Genomic DNA, 13,549 nt, shown 5'->3' on the forward strand with positions numbered 1-13,549 from the left:
TTAAAAGCTTATAAAACAAAGAAGAAAAAAAAAAGAGGAGGAAGATGGACTAAAGCCCACTTTTAGTTTAGGTGTGGTGCTACAGCATTTGCACTCTACTGAAAATCATGATCTCTGTGGTCATAACTTTTTCAAATTTCCATATAAAAACCATGAGCAAAAATAAGGATGCCAAAGTCTGAGTCATCTGGCAACTGTGGTTTGTAGTCCTGTCAGTAAAAACTGGCAATGATTAAAGCTGCTGCTCCCACTGCCGCTATGGTGAATTAAAGCTTGAAGAATCAATGATAATTTGGTTAATGTCCAGATCATTGTAGAAACTGGCCAGTGAGGAAAAGCAACTGCCACATGGGGCTCCTAGTGGTGTAAGATCTGTGTAATTTTGGAGCTATGTATCAGAAAATATGACTGCTCTGCAAAGTCCTAAGCCAAGCAGAAACAGAGTTCTTCTATGGCTAATAAACCTTGATTTCTCTGATCATCTAATAGTGCTTCAGATAGTTTCAACACTCATGGCACTGCACAAACTGTTTCCTAGCCAGCTACAGTTTCTTAAGATGCTCCTCCCTTTCACAAACCCTAAGCATCAATGAACCGAAGCTCTGTTTCTACAGGTCTCAAAAACTTTCAGGTAATTTCTATCCACTTCAAAAGTCTTACCCACTTCCTACTACTGAGAAGAACTCACTAGTTCTTCAGACAGTCTGTTCCAGTCTCTGAGTCACAAGTGACTGGAAAAGTCACTTGGGGGAATCCATAACTATTTTTAGTTTGTCTCACCATTCAACGCAACTCCAACACATAACTATGAGCCTAAAATAAGCAGGGAAGCTAAACACAAGCATACAGCTTGCACTGTGCATGAAGATGATGCCATTCCCAAAGCTTAGGTTTACACTTTTCTATTCATCATCCACACACATTTTAAACTGATCTAGCCTGTATTCCTGAGGGCTTCTGGAAAAGAGAACAGATTTTCATGAATGATACCTCTGTCACAAGCTTACGATTTGGAGATAATTCTTACTGGTTCAGAAGGCAAAGAAGTCATGAAGGATTGGTATAAAGAGCTCAACTGTGCTGAAAGAGGCTCAGCAGTAGCAGCAGTATGAGGCACACATGGTACTGCTATAAAACAAAGTTCTTCCTGGGTAAAGCACTCACAGACACTGAAAGTATTGTTTCAAATCCACATATTTTTCCCCATGCGTGCCTGGGCTTCTATGCCAATATTTTATATAACTGAAGGAAGTACTGAATATTCCCACTGGTAGACTGAAATTCTGGCTGACCCTGTGCTGGTGCACAAAGGCTACCCCAAGCCACATCACCTTTTTGTTCCTCTGTCCAGACACCAGCCTCTGCCCCATCTCCACAGTCTTGGAGCGCTAATAGTACTTGAGTTGTGCACTGCCACCAGGATTTCATGTGTTTTCCAATGCCAGGGAAAAGGAAGGATTATATCCTTGAAATCTCTCTGCTAGGGCAGTAGAAGGAATTTATTCAGCTGCCTGTAAAGTGCAGTAGAGAGCCCAGTCTGGCAATTAGTCTCAGGGCAACTGCAGAGGATTCCAGCCCAGGGACCACATTTCCTGGGACTCCCACTCCTGCATGACCCATCTACAAATCCCTGTCCCGAGCTGTTAGTTAAAACCACAATACAGGCATAAATAAAGGAGTGTCACATGATTAAATATGATTGAAATTGATAGGTGCTTTGCCTGAGTTAATAGCTAATGACTCTGGGATTCAGCTCAAAAGACTGCATTTCACATACCACAATAGCAGAAGTGAATGGATACACTGTTTAACTTTCTGTAAACTATTCAACAGGCACAGATCTTGGATTGTTGCTTCTTTTTTTTTCCTATAGGCACGACAAACAGAGTAAGAAACCTCAAACTTAATAAACCATATTACTGAAACAATTAACAAACACGCTTAATTAGCTTACTGACCAGCTGAATGACAGGTTGTTACAAATGAAGAGTATTATCCCATGTAGCACTGGCTCACTAACAGGCATTGTCTCATAAGTAGAGGAGAGAAACTTAAATACTTCCAGACTTTCTAAAAGAACTGGTAAAGAATTTGTTTTGGCTTAAGCAGAACATTCTTCATAGGCAAGAAAAATTATCCAGCTTTTGTCTATTTGAGTAATTAAAACAATGTTTGGTGTTTTTGGTATCCGATACATCTTTAATCTTCTGATATTTCAGGGTATTGATCTTGCAAAGAATCTATTGCGAATGAAGCATTAATCCTGGAAATGAATCCACACCGATTTCTGACAGTCTGTTTGTTTAAAAACTTCAGAAGCCAAACCATGAGCTTCAAGGAATTCCAGACAGTTATTTTATTTTATGAGATGGTATTTTTAAGACTATTCTAAAGAAAAAAAGGTTTTAAAAGTGCTCTAAGAGAAAAAGTACCAGTATGAAGCACAGAATTTTACTTGTATCATTTTTCCTGCCTAAAGAATATAAATAGGGAAGTACATTTCATACAGCTGTCAAAAATTGAAAATACCCAAAATTTACCTCCATAGGAAATGTTTTGTTAAATCTGAAGTTCAACAGGGATATTTATACAGTTCAATGAATAACTTCAACTGGCATATTACTACCGTCATTGCCTCCAGACTACATGCACTACAATCATATTCCATACAGTAGTATCAATACATTAGGTTATGCATTAAGAGCTATCAACACATTTTGCTGCTCTGATTTCTTACTCAAAAACTTTGATGCCTTTGTTTACTATTTCCCATCATGAAAAACTCATCAGTGATCTAAGCCTAGTTCCTAAAAACTTTATGTATATTCTCAACATTAAGTACCTGATCAGTGTATGCCCTTGTCTGAATCAAGTTAAGTAAAGGCTTAATGAGTTGCAGTCAGAATCTTTATCATGATATGATGTTGACAACTTCTGACCTTTTCCAGCTGCCACCTATCACTTGGCTTATTTTGTATTCTACCAAGTCTGACAGCAGAGAGAAGGGTGTTGATCAAACCAAAACATTTCCTGTAAAAGCCATTACTGAAACACAGTATTAAATAAACTATTTCCATAGAAATTTATCCCACTAAAGATGCTGATAACCTAACATCTGTTTATCAGACATACTTGTTATTTATCAGAACTAAGCAGCATTTGAAACACATTTGAATGCATATGTGTTTTGATCACACTGAAAAATGGACAGCCCTTAAAATTTTCAATAAAGTCTTTACTAGTATTCACCATTAATGTTATTTAGCTTAATTTATTAAAACCCAAAACTATCACAATATGCTTCTATTGTCTACTATAGGTGGTATATTTTGTTCTTCTTTAATATGGTTTTCCAAAGTATTATTATAATACACCAAATTTCACAGTACCAGAACAACTCTAGTTCAGGCGTCCTTCTCAACAGAGCTGTAACAAGTACAGACCTTTTCTGCAACACCTTTCAAAGTACTTTGCAAGGGAAGCACAAAGCATCATTCAGCAAACAACTGACAAATGAGGAGTGGAACATATCCCCTGAACACCGCAACCTGGAACTGACCCAAATTCAAAACACCCTAACAAAAAGGGGGGATCAGAAGACAGCATTTTTTAAATTCTTTCAGTGATCGTTTTAGAGAGCAGTCCAGCTCCTCTCAGCAATTACACCAGCACAACTGTGGGACAGTAAGGAGGGATGAACAAGCATGGGCAGACATGATTTCTTAGCCAGCCTCTCTTCTGGACTTTTTGGCATGTGTTGCCTTCAGCCAGGTAAGCAACTTCAATATCTGTCTCTCTTTAGACTAACAGCTCTTTTTTATTCTGTTTCTAGATTATAGATGCCGAGATCACCAGAAGTCTCCTTCAGTAAAACTGATACTCAAAAATATCTGCTGAAGAGAAGAGTATTACTTGTGAATCTAGTCAGAAAGAGCCTGCTTTAGAGAAATTTGGAAATACCAGCTTCTCCAATTTCTTGCTGCTTTGCAAAAAATGCCTCCTCCTTTACAGTTAAGCAAAAAAGAAACCAATCAATTCTGAGAAGACTTTTTAGCCAAAATACTGAAATGCAGTAACCATAGGAAAACACATGAATATACTCAGTAGACACTTCAAAGTGATCCTAAGGGAGGGAAAAAAAAGCGGTGCTTAATTATCTTTATATGAATTTGACAGATAGTAGGCATCTGCATTCTTTTCTCAATTTAAATGCAAAGTAATCATACACAAAATTAAAAGCACTCAAGATTACCAACATAATCTTTACTAGGTGCACTACTGACACTGTAGAAGTATTTTGGGAAATAACAAGATATTCTGTATCATAATAAAGGCATTTTTATTAGAATTAAAATGAAAAGCAGCTGAAGAGGAGGAATTAAAGAAGAGAAACATAATCTTCCTTATTTGTTTGATTTTTAAATAGGACTTGGAGAATCAGTGGTCCGAGATGACCGACTCCTTGGATTTCAGAAACACAGGACTACATGGCTATAACAAACCGTGCAGGACACTCTGTCCAGTCTCCAGCTTTTGAAGGCACTGTAACATACACTGCTCTCCAGAAATTTACTGTTTTCCATCTTAAGTGGGATTTTTGTCCTACTGCTTCCATTGTATCTGTTTCCCAACTTCAAGTCTCTGTTTTCTCAACATTATTTTCTACAAAATAAGGTGCAAGTTTAGGTAAAGGTTTGTTTCCTATATTTTTATCACAAGAATAAGTTTCTGGCCTGCATCTTAATTGTTAGTTTATGATATACCCTGCAAAAATTTTTTTGATACTAGGAGAGCATTTGATGAACCACAACTTTTGTATGCAACATATCATAGTAAGCTATCAAGTAACATTGTAAGCTATCCTGGAGCAATCATCATTAACATCTCCCTGAGGAGAAATAATTGCTAAGTGTTCCACTTAGAGAAGAGAGGCAGCCAGGAAAAGTGAATTGACAAGTAGAAGAGAGAACCATCCAGAACACTATTTGCTTCCTATATTACTTTTTAAAAATTGAAATATCAGTATTACTTTTATAGTTGCTCTTTCTACTTTATTTCCAAATGCTGAGGGCACTTTAGGAAACAGTCACAATTAAGCAACGCATACATACATGTGTACATGTATTTATGAAAACATACATCTTTCTTTATCTATCTTAATTAAACTAGGAAATGTCATTCCTCTAGCCCTTCTCTCTCTCCTCCTGTCCTTCTAAGCCTGTAGACTGACATCTTTTCACACATCTTTTACTACCCTTTTCTCATGGTTGCTGCCTTTGTTTATAGTCACAATACTACAGACAACTAAGCGAATAGGAAGTCTAGAAGAATTTCTATGTTGTTAATTAGGAGTGATAGGAGGCCTGAGAATATGACCAGATTCTTCAGCTCTCTGTATCATAAAGTCCTCCAAGCTGGAGTTCAGGGTGGCTCCAGCTGGTAACTTTAACAGTATGTGCTCTCTTGGAAATATACTGCAGAAAATAGGCCCTGGATGTCTAGGGATTTGAATATAGCAACTATCCTACTGCTTTTGCAGGACTACTGTTTTTGAATGAGATACATTAAAGGAATTTAACTAAGGTGGGGTGAGGAAGCATGTGTTGGGAGATGAAAAATATTCCACAGAAGGCTCTAACAAAAACAAAGCATTAAAATCAGAGGACCTGTAATTGAAGACCAGCTGAAATTCAAGGGAGAAGGAAAGAACAAGAGATGGAGAGAAACACAGAATGATAGACGTTACATGCACAAAAAACCACAGTAGACATTCTGATAGTTTTTATCCTGTGCTTTTAGCCTGGACCAAAAGTAAGTTCAGCAAAGGCTTTATTAACTTGGTTGATTTGCCTACAAGAGGCCACACACATATCATTCCATCAATCTGCTCTATAGACAGTAAAGTCACCTCTGATCCTAGGATATTTAATAAAACATTTCTGAAGCCAAATATACAACCCACCCTGCAAAAAAATGTACAAACACTGATGACTGTTGAAAAAAGTATGGATATCAAAATTATCCAGAATCAACTCCAGAAAGGACTTGTAACACATTGCTACTAATAGGGAAAGCTCAGTTTAGCATCTCATCTGAACAAATAGAGAACCCTCGTATTTAGCAAAGCAAATATCAAAGAAACAGAAAACCAAATTCTTTCAGAATAGATCTATTCAGGAGTTTAAAAAAAAAAAAAAGTGTCTTTCCCAGTTCAAGGTCTATTTAACATACAAATAAATAATATGCATTGCCTGACTGCAGGAAAAATATTAACATTTCGGGTTCAAATTTGAAAGGTGAATGAGTCATTTAAATCTATATTTATGGCAAGGTCTTAAATGAATGCTCTACAAAATGCTACACTACAACTCCAATTCTTAACTGAACCATTATACTAAATAACAAAAGGCCTCTGAAATCCTTACTATGCTCTTCTCCAAGACTGACACTGAAAGGATCAATGGAATTTGTAAAAAATGAGAACATGCATTATTCTAAACTAGGAAGGACTACACTTTCTTGAGAGCACTGCAAAGACCATTTTTCCAGGGGAATACTGAAAAAAAACCATTATAAAAATTGGAGACTAAGTATTTAGTAGGATTCCAAGTCAGGCATGAGGGCAACGCAAGCATATTTTCCCTTTTCTCCCCCTTTAAAAGAAGGACATTACTGTCTTCCAGTGAGTGATGAGTAAGCTTTAGTTTTAAAACCATTGTCATGTGAGGGGCATGCACAGGACACTGAAAGTTTTGGCTATGTCATTCAAAATACCTCACTCATGCATGTGGCAGAAAGAACAGACAGCAAATTGATCAAGCATAAGAGGTAAGAGATAAAAGATGCAGCACCCAGTGCCAAGTCTAAGACTGAGGAGGGAATTTTGTCTTCCCCTATATGAGTGCAAATAGAAATACAAATAAATAATAAGAAACCATTAATTATCACAATTATTTCCAGAATTTTATGATTGCATATTATAACACCATGTTTGTTAGATCTCTCATTCTTAGGAAATACAGAAAAATGGCTGTTTGACACAGGCTCTGCTTCATTTTGTCATGTAAAATCCATGAACTTTCATTTGAACATGTCCTTCAACACTTCTCAAAGAACAAACTCAAGGTTTTACTATTCCTGAAACAGACAAGCACGAAGAGCTCATCAGTATAAATTAACTCTGTGGATCCCAAATCAAGCATTCAACAGTTAGTGAGTACCAGCCTTTAATGTTCCATATGCAAACTTAACTCTGGTCTTCTAGAAACGTTTTTGGGGCATGATGAGATTTAAATTTACTTCTTCCATTGCATTTCCAGAATGAATTATTTTTAAACACCCTCATGTGATGGCCTAGCATGAGGAGGTTTTGGGATCTCTACTTCCACAGCAACTTCTGAAACTAGAGTTAATTACGTCACCACTAGGAATGCTACAATACTCTGCAGAAGCCAGTCACTGAAAGGAAGAGAGAAAAATATTTTGCAGAAAAAAGTCAGTTCTTTTTTGCTGGCAGAGGGTGATTGAGACTAAGGAACTGTGATTTCAGTTTGAGGTTCCAGAAGGTAACTACTATCACTATCTTGGGATCTGTCACTGACATTACCCTCACCCTGCTTCTGACTGCATCCTCCTTCTGCTCCTGTCTGTTCCCCATCACTGATCCTCTCCAAAGCTCCTTGCCCCTCTGTGAGTGAGGTCTCTTCCTTTTTTTTTTTTTTTTTGGGGGGGGGGGGGAGGGGGGGCAGTGAGGTGCTGCCTGGGAGCTCTGAGAAAATTTCCTTGCTCTCAGTTCTAATGCTTGGCATCACAGCATTCACTGACAGCTAAAGACTTGTAAAGGACATTTTGTTCCAGTCCTGCATTTCAGGGATGATGGGTGCTGTCCCTTTGAGGGGAAGGCAGACCATGCTCTGTGCAGGTGAACTCTTTGGAGAATTTTGCTGCCAACATCTAACAAATGTTTGTGGAAAATATTAGAAATAGATATATTTTTAGATGTTTGAAAATTGGCTAACTTTCAGTGCATGTTACTGGAAGGACCAAAACCAGTGACCTTTCATTCTCTAACATCAGCCCTCAAAATAAGTGAGTGATTTTTCTGAAACCTCCCACAAAATTTCAGCCTGAGGCATGCCTTCAGCTTAAAAAAAATTGATCTGAAAAGTTAAATTTCGGCAAGGTGATAAGCAATAAATAACAGGGTCTTACTAATGTTTTTACAATTTCTTCACACATGCTTTTTTTGGTCTCTCTATATATTTACATATATATACAAATATGCAAAAATGTTAACACTGCGTTGCTTATTAAAGTGCTGTCAAGAGCCGAAAGAAGATATGCAATTTTGAATACTCATATGTAAAAACTGATGTGAACATATCATTTTAAACTGATCTAAGGTCTTAATGCTCTAGCAAACACTCAGTTGGCTTTCATGATTTTTCTACCCTATTCAATGGTCACATTTCAACAAATTCAAAACATTAGCCTACAATACTGTAGAACATATGAAGTTGTTGAATAGGAATTTCAGTGAAAACTGCAACTCCTTGAAAAACACTGGCTGTTGAGATATACATGCAAAAAGACTCATTAAACTCAAAGACAGTACAAGCTGTGGAAGATGGTGTAACCTTAGCTGTTCAATCAGGAGAGAGAGAACTAGGATTTAAGTCATGGTTTTTTATTTGGAGAAATAGCTTATAAATGGAGAAGTTATGGCTAGAACAACTGAGATCAGAATGTCAGGGATCCAAGTCCACAGAAAAAAAAGACATTAGCTTGAAGAAGAAGGAGGTTCAGAAAAATGTTATTTTGTAAAAATTTTACATTCTTAAAGTAATTTTCTTTCGGAAAAGAATGTCAAATGTGTCCTTTCCAGGCGACTGGTGAAATTTTTTTTCATTGTTTTATAATATTGTTTTAAAGCTACCTGTCTCAAAAGCCTTAGCAAACATTTCTTACCTGTGTCCCAATAGTCTCCTGGAAGCAGCGCCCAAGCTGAGTTTTAACTGAAACAGGAAACATATGAGGAATGGGTTGTTGATTTGTGTAAGTAGTATGTCCTTTCTGGGTCTTCTGATACGGAAGACCTTGGTAAGAAACCTGTGGATGTACTGGCTGAGGTACTTTCGCTTTTTGTCCTGTTGATGTGCTGTCAATTCTTGAAACTTGATGGATCTGAACTGAGGCTTCAGGGGGATGTTTCACATGGATATTCACTATGTTAGGAGGGAACTTCACTAAAATAATTGAAGGAAAAACATAAGAAAAATTGGTAATAAAATATGTCAAAAAAGGCACCTCTAAGATTTCTTTTTTGTACATTAGAATTTTTACAGAGTGCCTTAAAGTGACTGAAATAAAAATGAAGCCCAGATTTGGGGGTTAGAGGGAAGGCTGAAAGAACGCATAAAGACTCATTAACAAAGCAAGAAAATGAAAACTCTTCACACCGGAAGGAATGACATTATAGGATTGTAAAGACTGCTACATAAACATGGATGTCCAAATTGGCTGGTGTGACATTAATATTTGTGGTCATACTGTGTAATAAGAATCCCAAAGTTCCAGAATTCAAACTCTAATGGGTTATATTTGGATATATAGTAAGCTTTATTTTCTTTTTCAGATCGATCATCTTTCTCTGGAACACAGAAAAAGCTTCAGATTTCATCCCTTCACCTTTATATACCTGCCAAGTCCCAAGTTTGCCCCTGCAAGAGTTGCCAGCATCTCAACCATCTAAAATCACCACTCCCTTCACTGAACTTTGAATTCAGGATTTGGCAGATAAAGAGGGAGGAAACGTTTTTCAGATACTTCCATTTTTAAATACAGTTGTAGTTTTAAGTCTGGGTATATAGACTGAGACCCTCCAGTCAACATAATGTGCACAGAAACACAAAATGCCCTTTAAACATGTAACTCAAATTACTGGGGGTGGGGGGTACAGGTGGGCAGGGAGGAGAGGTGTGTAAAAAGTTGTATAGTTTGTAAGCTGCATAGCAAAGTTATTTACTGTGTCTGACTGGGTCTCTCTTGTCAGCAAGTACTGCACAGACTACTCGAGGCCAACCAATCCATTAGATGCAACACCCCTTCCAAACTCCAAGAACCAACAAATACCATATGACATACTTTCTCTATAACGCATACTGGATTGTTGAGTCTTCTGAATTGTCTCCTTGCCTCCAGGAGAGCAGACTGTTCTTTGGAACTTGATTAAGCATTTTCAGTTCTTATTTACAAATTTCAACCTTACAGATCCACTTCCCAGGAAGCATATTTCATTTATTTTAGCTGCTTTAAAATTATATTATTTCGTAGAAATTGCTTTTGGTTTTTCACATTATTTTCATTTCTCTAGGCACATCTGCAGTATTAATTGGTCTCATATATGAATTCCTTAAAAGAAACAAATTTATTTTTATTCTGCCCTGCATTGTTTCATTTATGAAAACCTTCAACATATTGCAGACAGAAACATCAGGAATAAGGTAGTAGAAAGTCAGCAAAATACAGCTGCAGGGCCTTAATGGCTCTTCAGATCTTGCCTGTAGCAGAAAACAACCTTTAAGCAAAATTTATACTACATGAGTTCTGTTATAGGTAAACCCACAAGGAAAAGATTCAGTGTTAAAAGGAGAAGCAGCAAGGCCCTTCTTAGGCTCTTAGACTGGTTTTGCAGGGCAAGACAAGACAGCATAGTCTGGCTGTGAAAAGCACAAAACTCACTTACTATCATGCATTTTTATGTATGAAGAGGGATCCCTTCAACTAGCTTCTCCAGCTGATAAATCTAAAAAATATATTAGCCCTCAAAAGAAATCACTGAATAATGCTCTGCTTTAACCTAGCAATCCACCTAGAGATGTTCAGATGCTGAAAACATCAAATTTAGGCTGGTTCCTCCCACGTACTATTATTACCACAATCCTCTCCAGGTCTTGGATCATTGCCTAGATGTGCTGATTAATTTTTATTTCTGTCAGCCATTTCAGGATGAATTGTTTTATTCTTTCCTTGAAAGAAATGAAACATTCCTCTCTCCACAATCCAACATCCACATTTCGGCATGGAAAGAGAAGAAAAGGCATTACGACTGCTGATGGTTCTGATGATGACTCGAGGGTCAGGAAAAAAAATTTCAAGAGGTCAGACTCTTTAGCAATGAGAAACCTACTGTGTGTTTTAAGACAGCAACTCTAAATCTGAAAAACAACTGTCTTAAAAAAAATTTTTTTTATGGTCCACCATGTTGTCTAAAATAATTTGATCTAGAATTAAATAGTCCCAGAAATAAATTGCTGCTCTGCTAAATGTTTATGTAATTATATTCTCTTCTTCTCTCACTCCTCCCCCCTGCCTCTCCCCCCCCCTTTTTTTTTAGAGTCAGAAAAGCTCTGGGGAGCTTTAAGGACTAATACTCCAACATGTCAGTTGAAACAGTTTCCCAGTGGACTGTGTAGCAGTCCCTAGAGAAGAAATCCATTGAAAAGATGGAGCAGATACTTAAAAGAATTTATAAAATATTGTGTTTCCAGGAAGATACTGTCAACACTTCCTTCACAGCTATGTCCCTTTCTGAAAACAGAATTACTACATTAGATTATATTTATCCAAACATATAAATAGCTAGGCCTCTTTTAGCAAAATTATTCAGGAACTAGTTGCCAACAACTGAGCCTCCTCGCATCTTTCCCGCATATATTTTGTTTTTATTCAGAAGCAGCAGTCTTGGAGAGGTAATTGTACAATTACCCTCGACAAGAAAAATCAATCTGGCAATTCAAACAAACAAAATTCACATGTTATGAAACTGAATTGCAGGGGTGTCTCCATATGGACAGGATCTCACCAAGATAAAACGTCATAGGGCACATAGGAATCATTCAACACTTCTGTTCAAGGTCATCAGAACTTGCCACCTCACAAAAAAGCATTAGGGGAAACAGAAACCTGAAGCTGACTGAACCTTCTTTGACTGGGCAAAATTTGATTAACATCACAGCTTTTCTTGTTTCTGATCCTCGGCCTTCACAGCATTGGCAGTAGGAAATCCTTACCATTTCTTTCTATGATATTGTTATATGACCTGGAAAGAATGTTCTATTTAATTGAATCATATCATGGCCTATCTATATTAAAAAGTTCACTACAAAATTAACTTATAGGACTTTACCAAATGATATAACAAAGATAAACATGGATTGTACTTATAGTTTTACATTAGATTTAAGTTTTGTTATGTTGAAAAGCATTGTCTCTTCCCTCCACTAGTAACCACGGAATCACCTGCAACTTTCTATCTAGGTATACTGCAATTTATGGACTCTGTTCAGCTCCAATCATTCTCTTTTCAAACAGGTTTACACTCCTGGAAGAAGCCCCCTCCATTATCATTGGACTCTGCAATCTGCATTAAATTCCGCCATAAAGCAAAGTAAATTTACTTATAAAATTTTGAATAGCACAGTTATTTCTTATTATTTCAGTCACTGAGCAAAATACTTTCCAGTCACTCTGGTGAGCTCACGATTTAAGTTGTGGTGTCAAGATTAAAACTATGTAGACAGATCACTATCATTACTGGTTGGATACCCAAAATTAGTTAATAAAATCAACTCCAAAGGAAAAAATATCTATCAAGAAAAAAAGTTACCTTTTACGCCTTGCTGTCCAGACATCGTCAGTGGTAAAGTATGAGTAGAGTGGATTATTTGTGATCCTACAGCCTTGTTCACCTGTTGTGGGTGATGGTATAGTTTTGGAGTATTGGCAGTCTGCACAGGGATCTGACAAAGTTTACCAGTGTAATTAGGAGGGCACTGGCATTTATCTCTAGAACTACACTGGCCTCCATTCATGCATGGAAGGTGGCAAATAACTGAAACAAAAACAGAAAGAAAAATTTTGTTAATGACTTTAGCTTTCATATTATCTGACCACATATCACACAGAAGTTGAGGAGGAAAGGCATAGAGCTGGGGCCCTTCGTTCTTCTGGTATCCGAGGAATTACTATCTATCTGATATGCGCTTTTAATTGCCTTGTGGTAGAACCACTTCCTTTCCCCTCCTTGTGACCTCTGCCTGGTTCGCACCTTCCTTCCATGACAAACCCTCCTTTTGACCTCTGCCTGGTTTGCATCTTCTTTCCATGACAAACACAGCAAGCACATGCTTCCCTTAAAAATCCCAGCTATTTTATTTCATTATGCTATTAAGCATAAATTAATATGGTGCCTGGCTGCACCTCTTATTCATACCTCAGCACAGGTAGTCTTATTTAGTCAGCCTCCCATTTCTGAAAATCCTGGACCACCTACACTTCCCTGGAAGACTGGGGAAAAACTCACCAGAGACTAGACAGTACTGGGGATAAATCTTCCCTTTTCACTGTGAGCCTTGGTTGTTCTCCAGAAAACCATGTCTTACTGAGTATCTGTATTTTGCTTAACATTTATCTCTCATATAAAAGAAGCTAATTTGTATACCCACCCATGAAGATCACAAAAATATCGAAAGACTCTACTCAAATGATT

At 37.4% G+C, this 13,549-nt stretch overlaps 1 protein-coding gene across 9 annotated transcripts in view; it reads right to left on the reverse strand.

The window, feature by feature from the left end:
- The window catches only part of LTBP1 (latent transforming growth factor beta binding protein 1), a 205,406-nt gene that overhangs the window by 100,065 nt on the left and 91,792 nt on the right, over positions 1 to 13,549 (reverse strand). For 8 of the 9 annotated variants that reach the window (XM_052806077.1, XM_052806078.1, XM_052806075.1 and 5 more), the window contains 2 exons: positions 12,668 to 12,892; positions 8,968 to 9,245 (listed from right to left, as the gene is read on the reverse strand). In XM_052806077.1, coding sequence (XP_052662037.1) covers positions 8,968 to 9,245; positions 12,668 to 12,892 — 503 coding nt within the window. The remainder of the gene's footprint in view (positions 1 to 8,967; positions 9,246 to 12,667; positions 12,893 to 13,549) is intronic. The other variant, XM_052806080.1, reaches the window with a different exon arrangement.

Source organism: Harpia harpyja, chromosome 13 (assembly GCF_026419915.1).
Source record: "Harpia harpyja isolate bHarHar1 chromosome 13, bHarHar1 primary haplotype, whole genome shotgun sequence".
NCBI lineage: Eukaryota > Metazoa > Chordata > Aves > Accipitriformes > Accipitridae > Harpia > Harpia harpyja.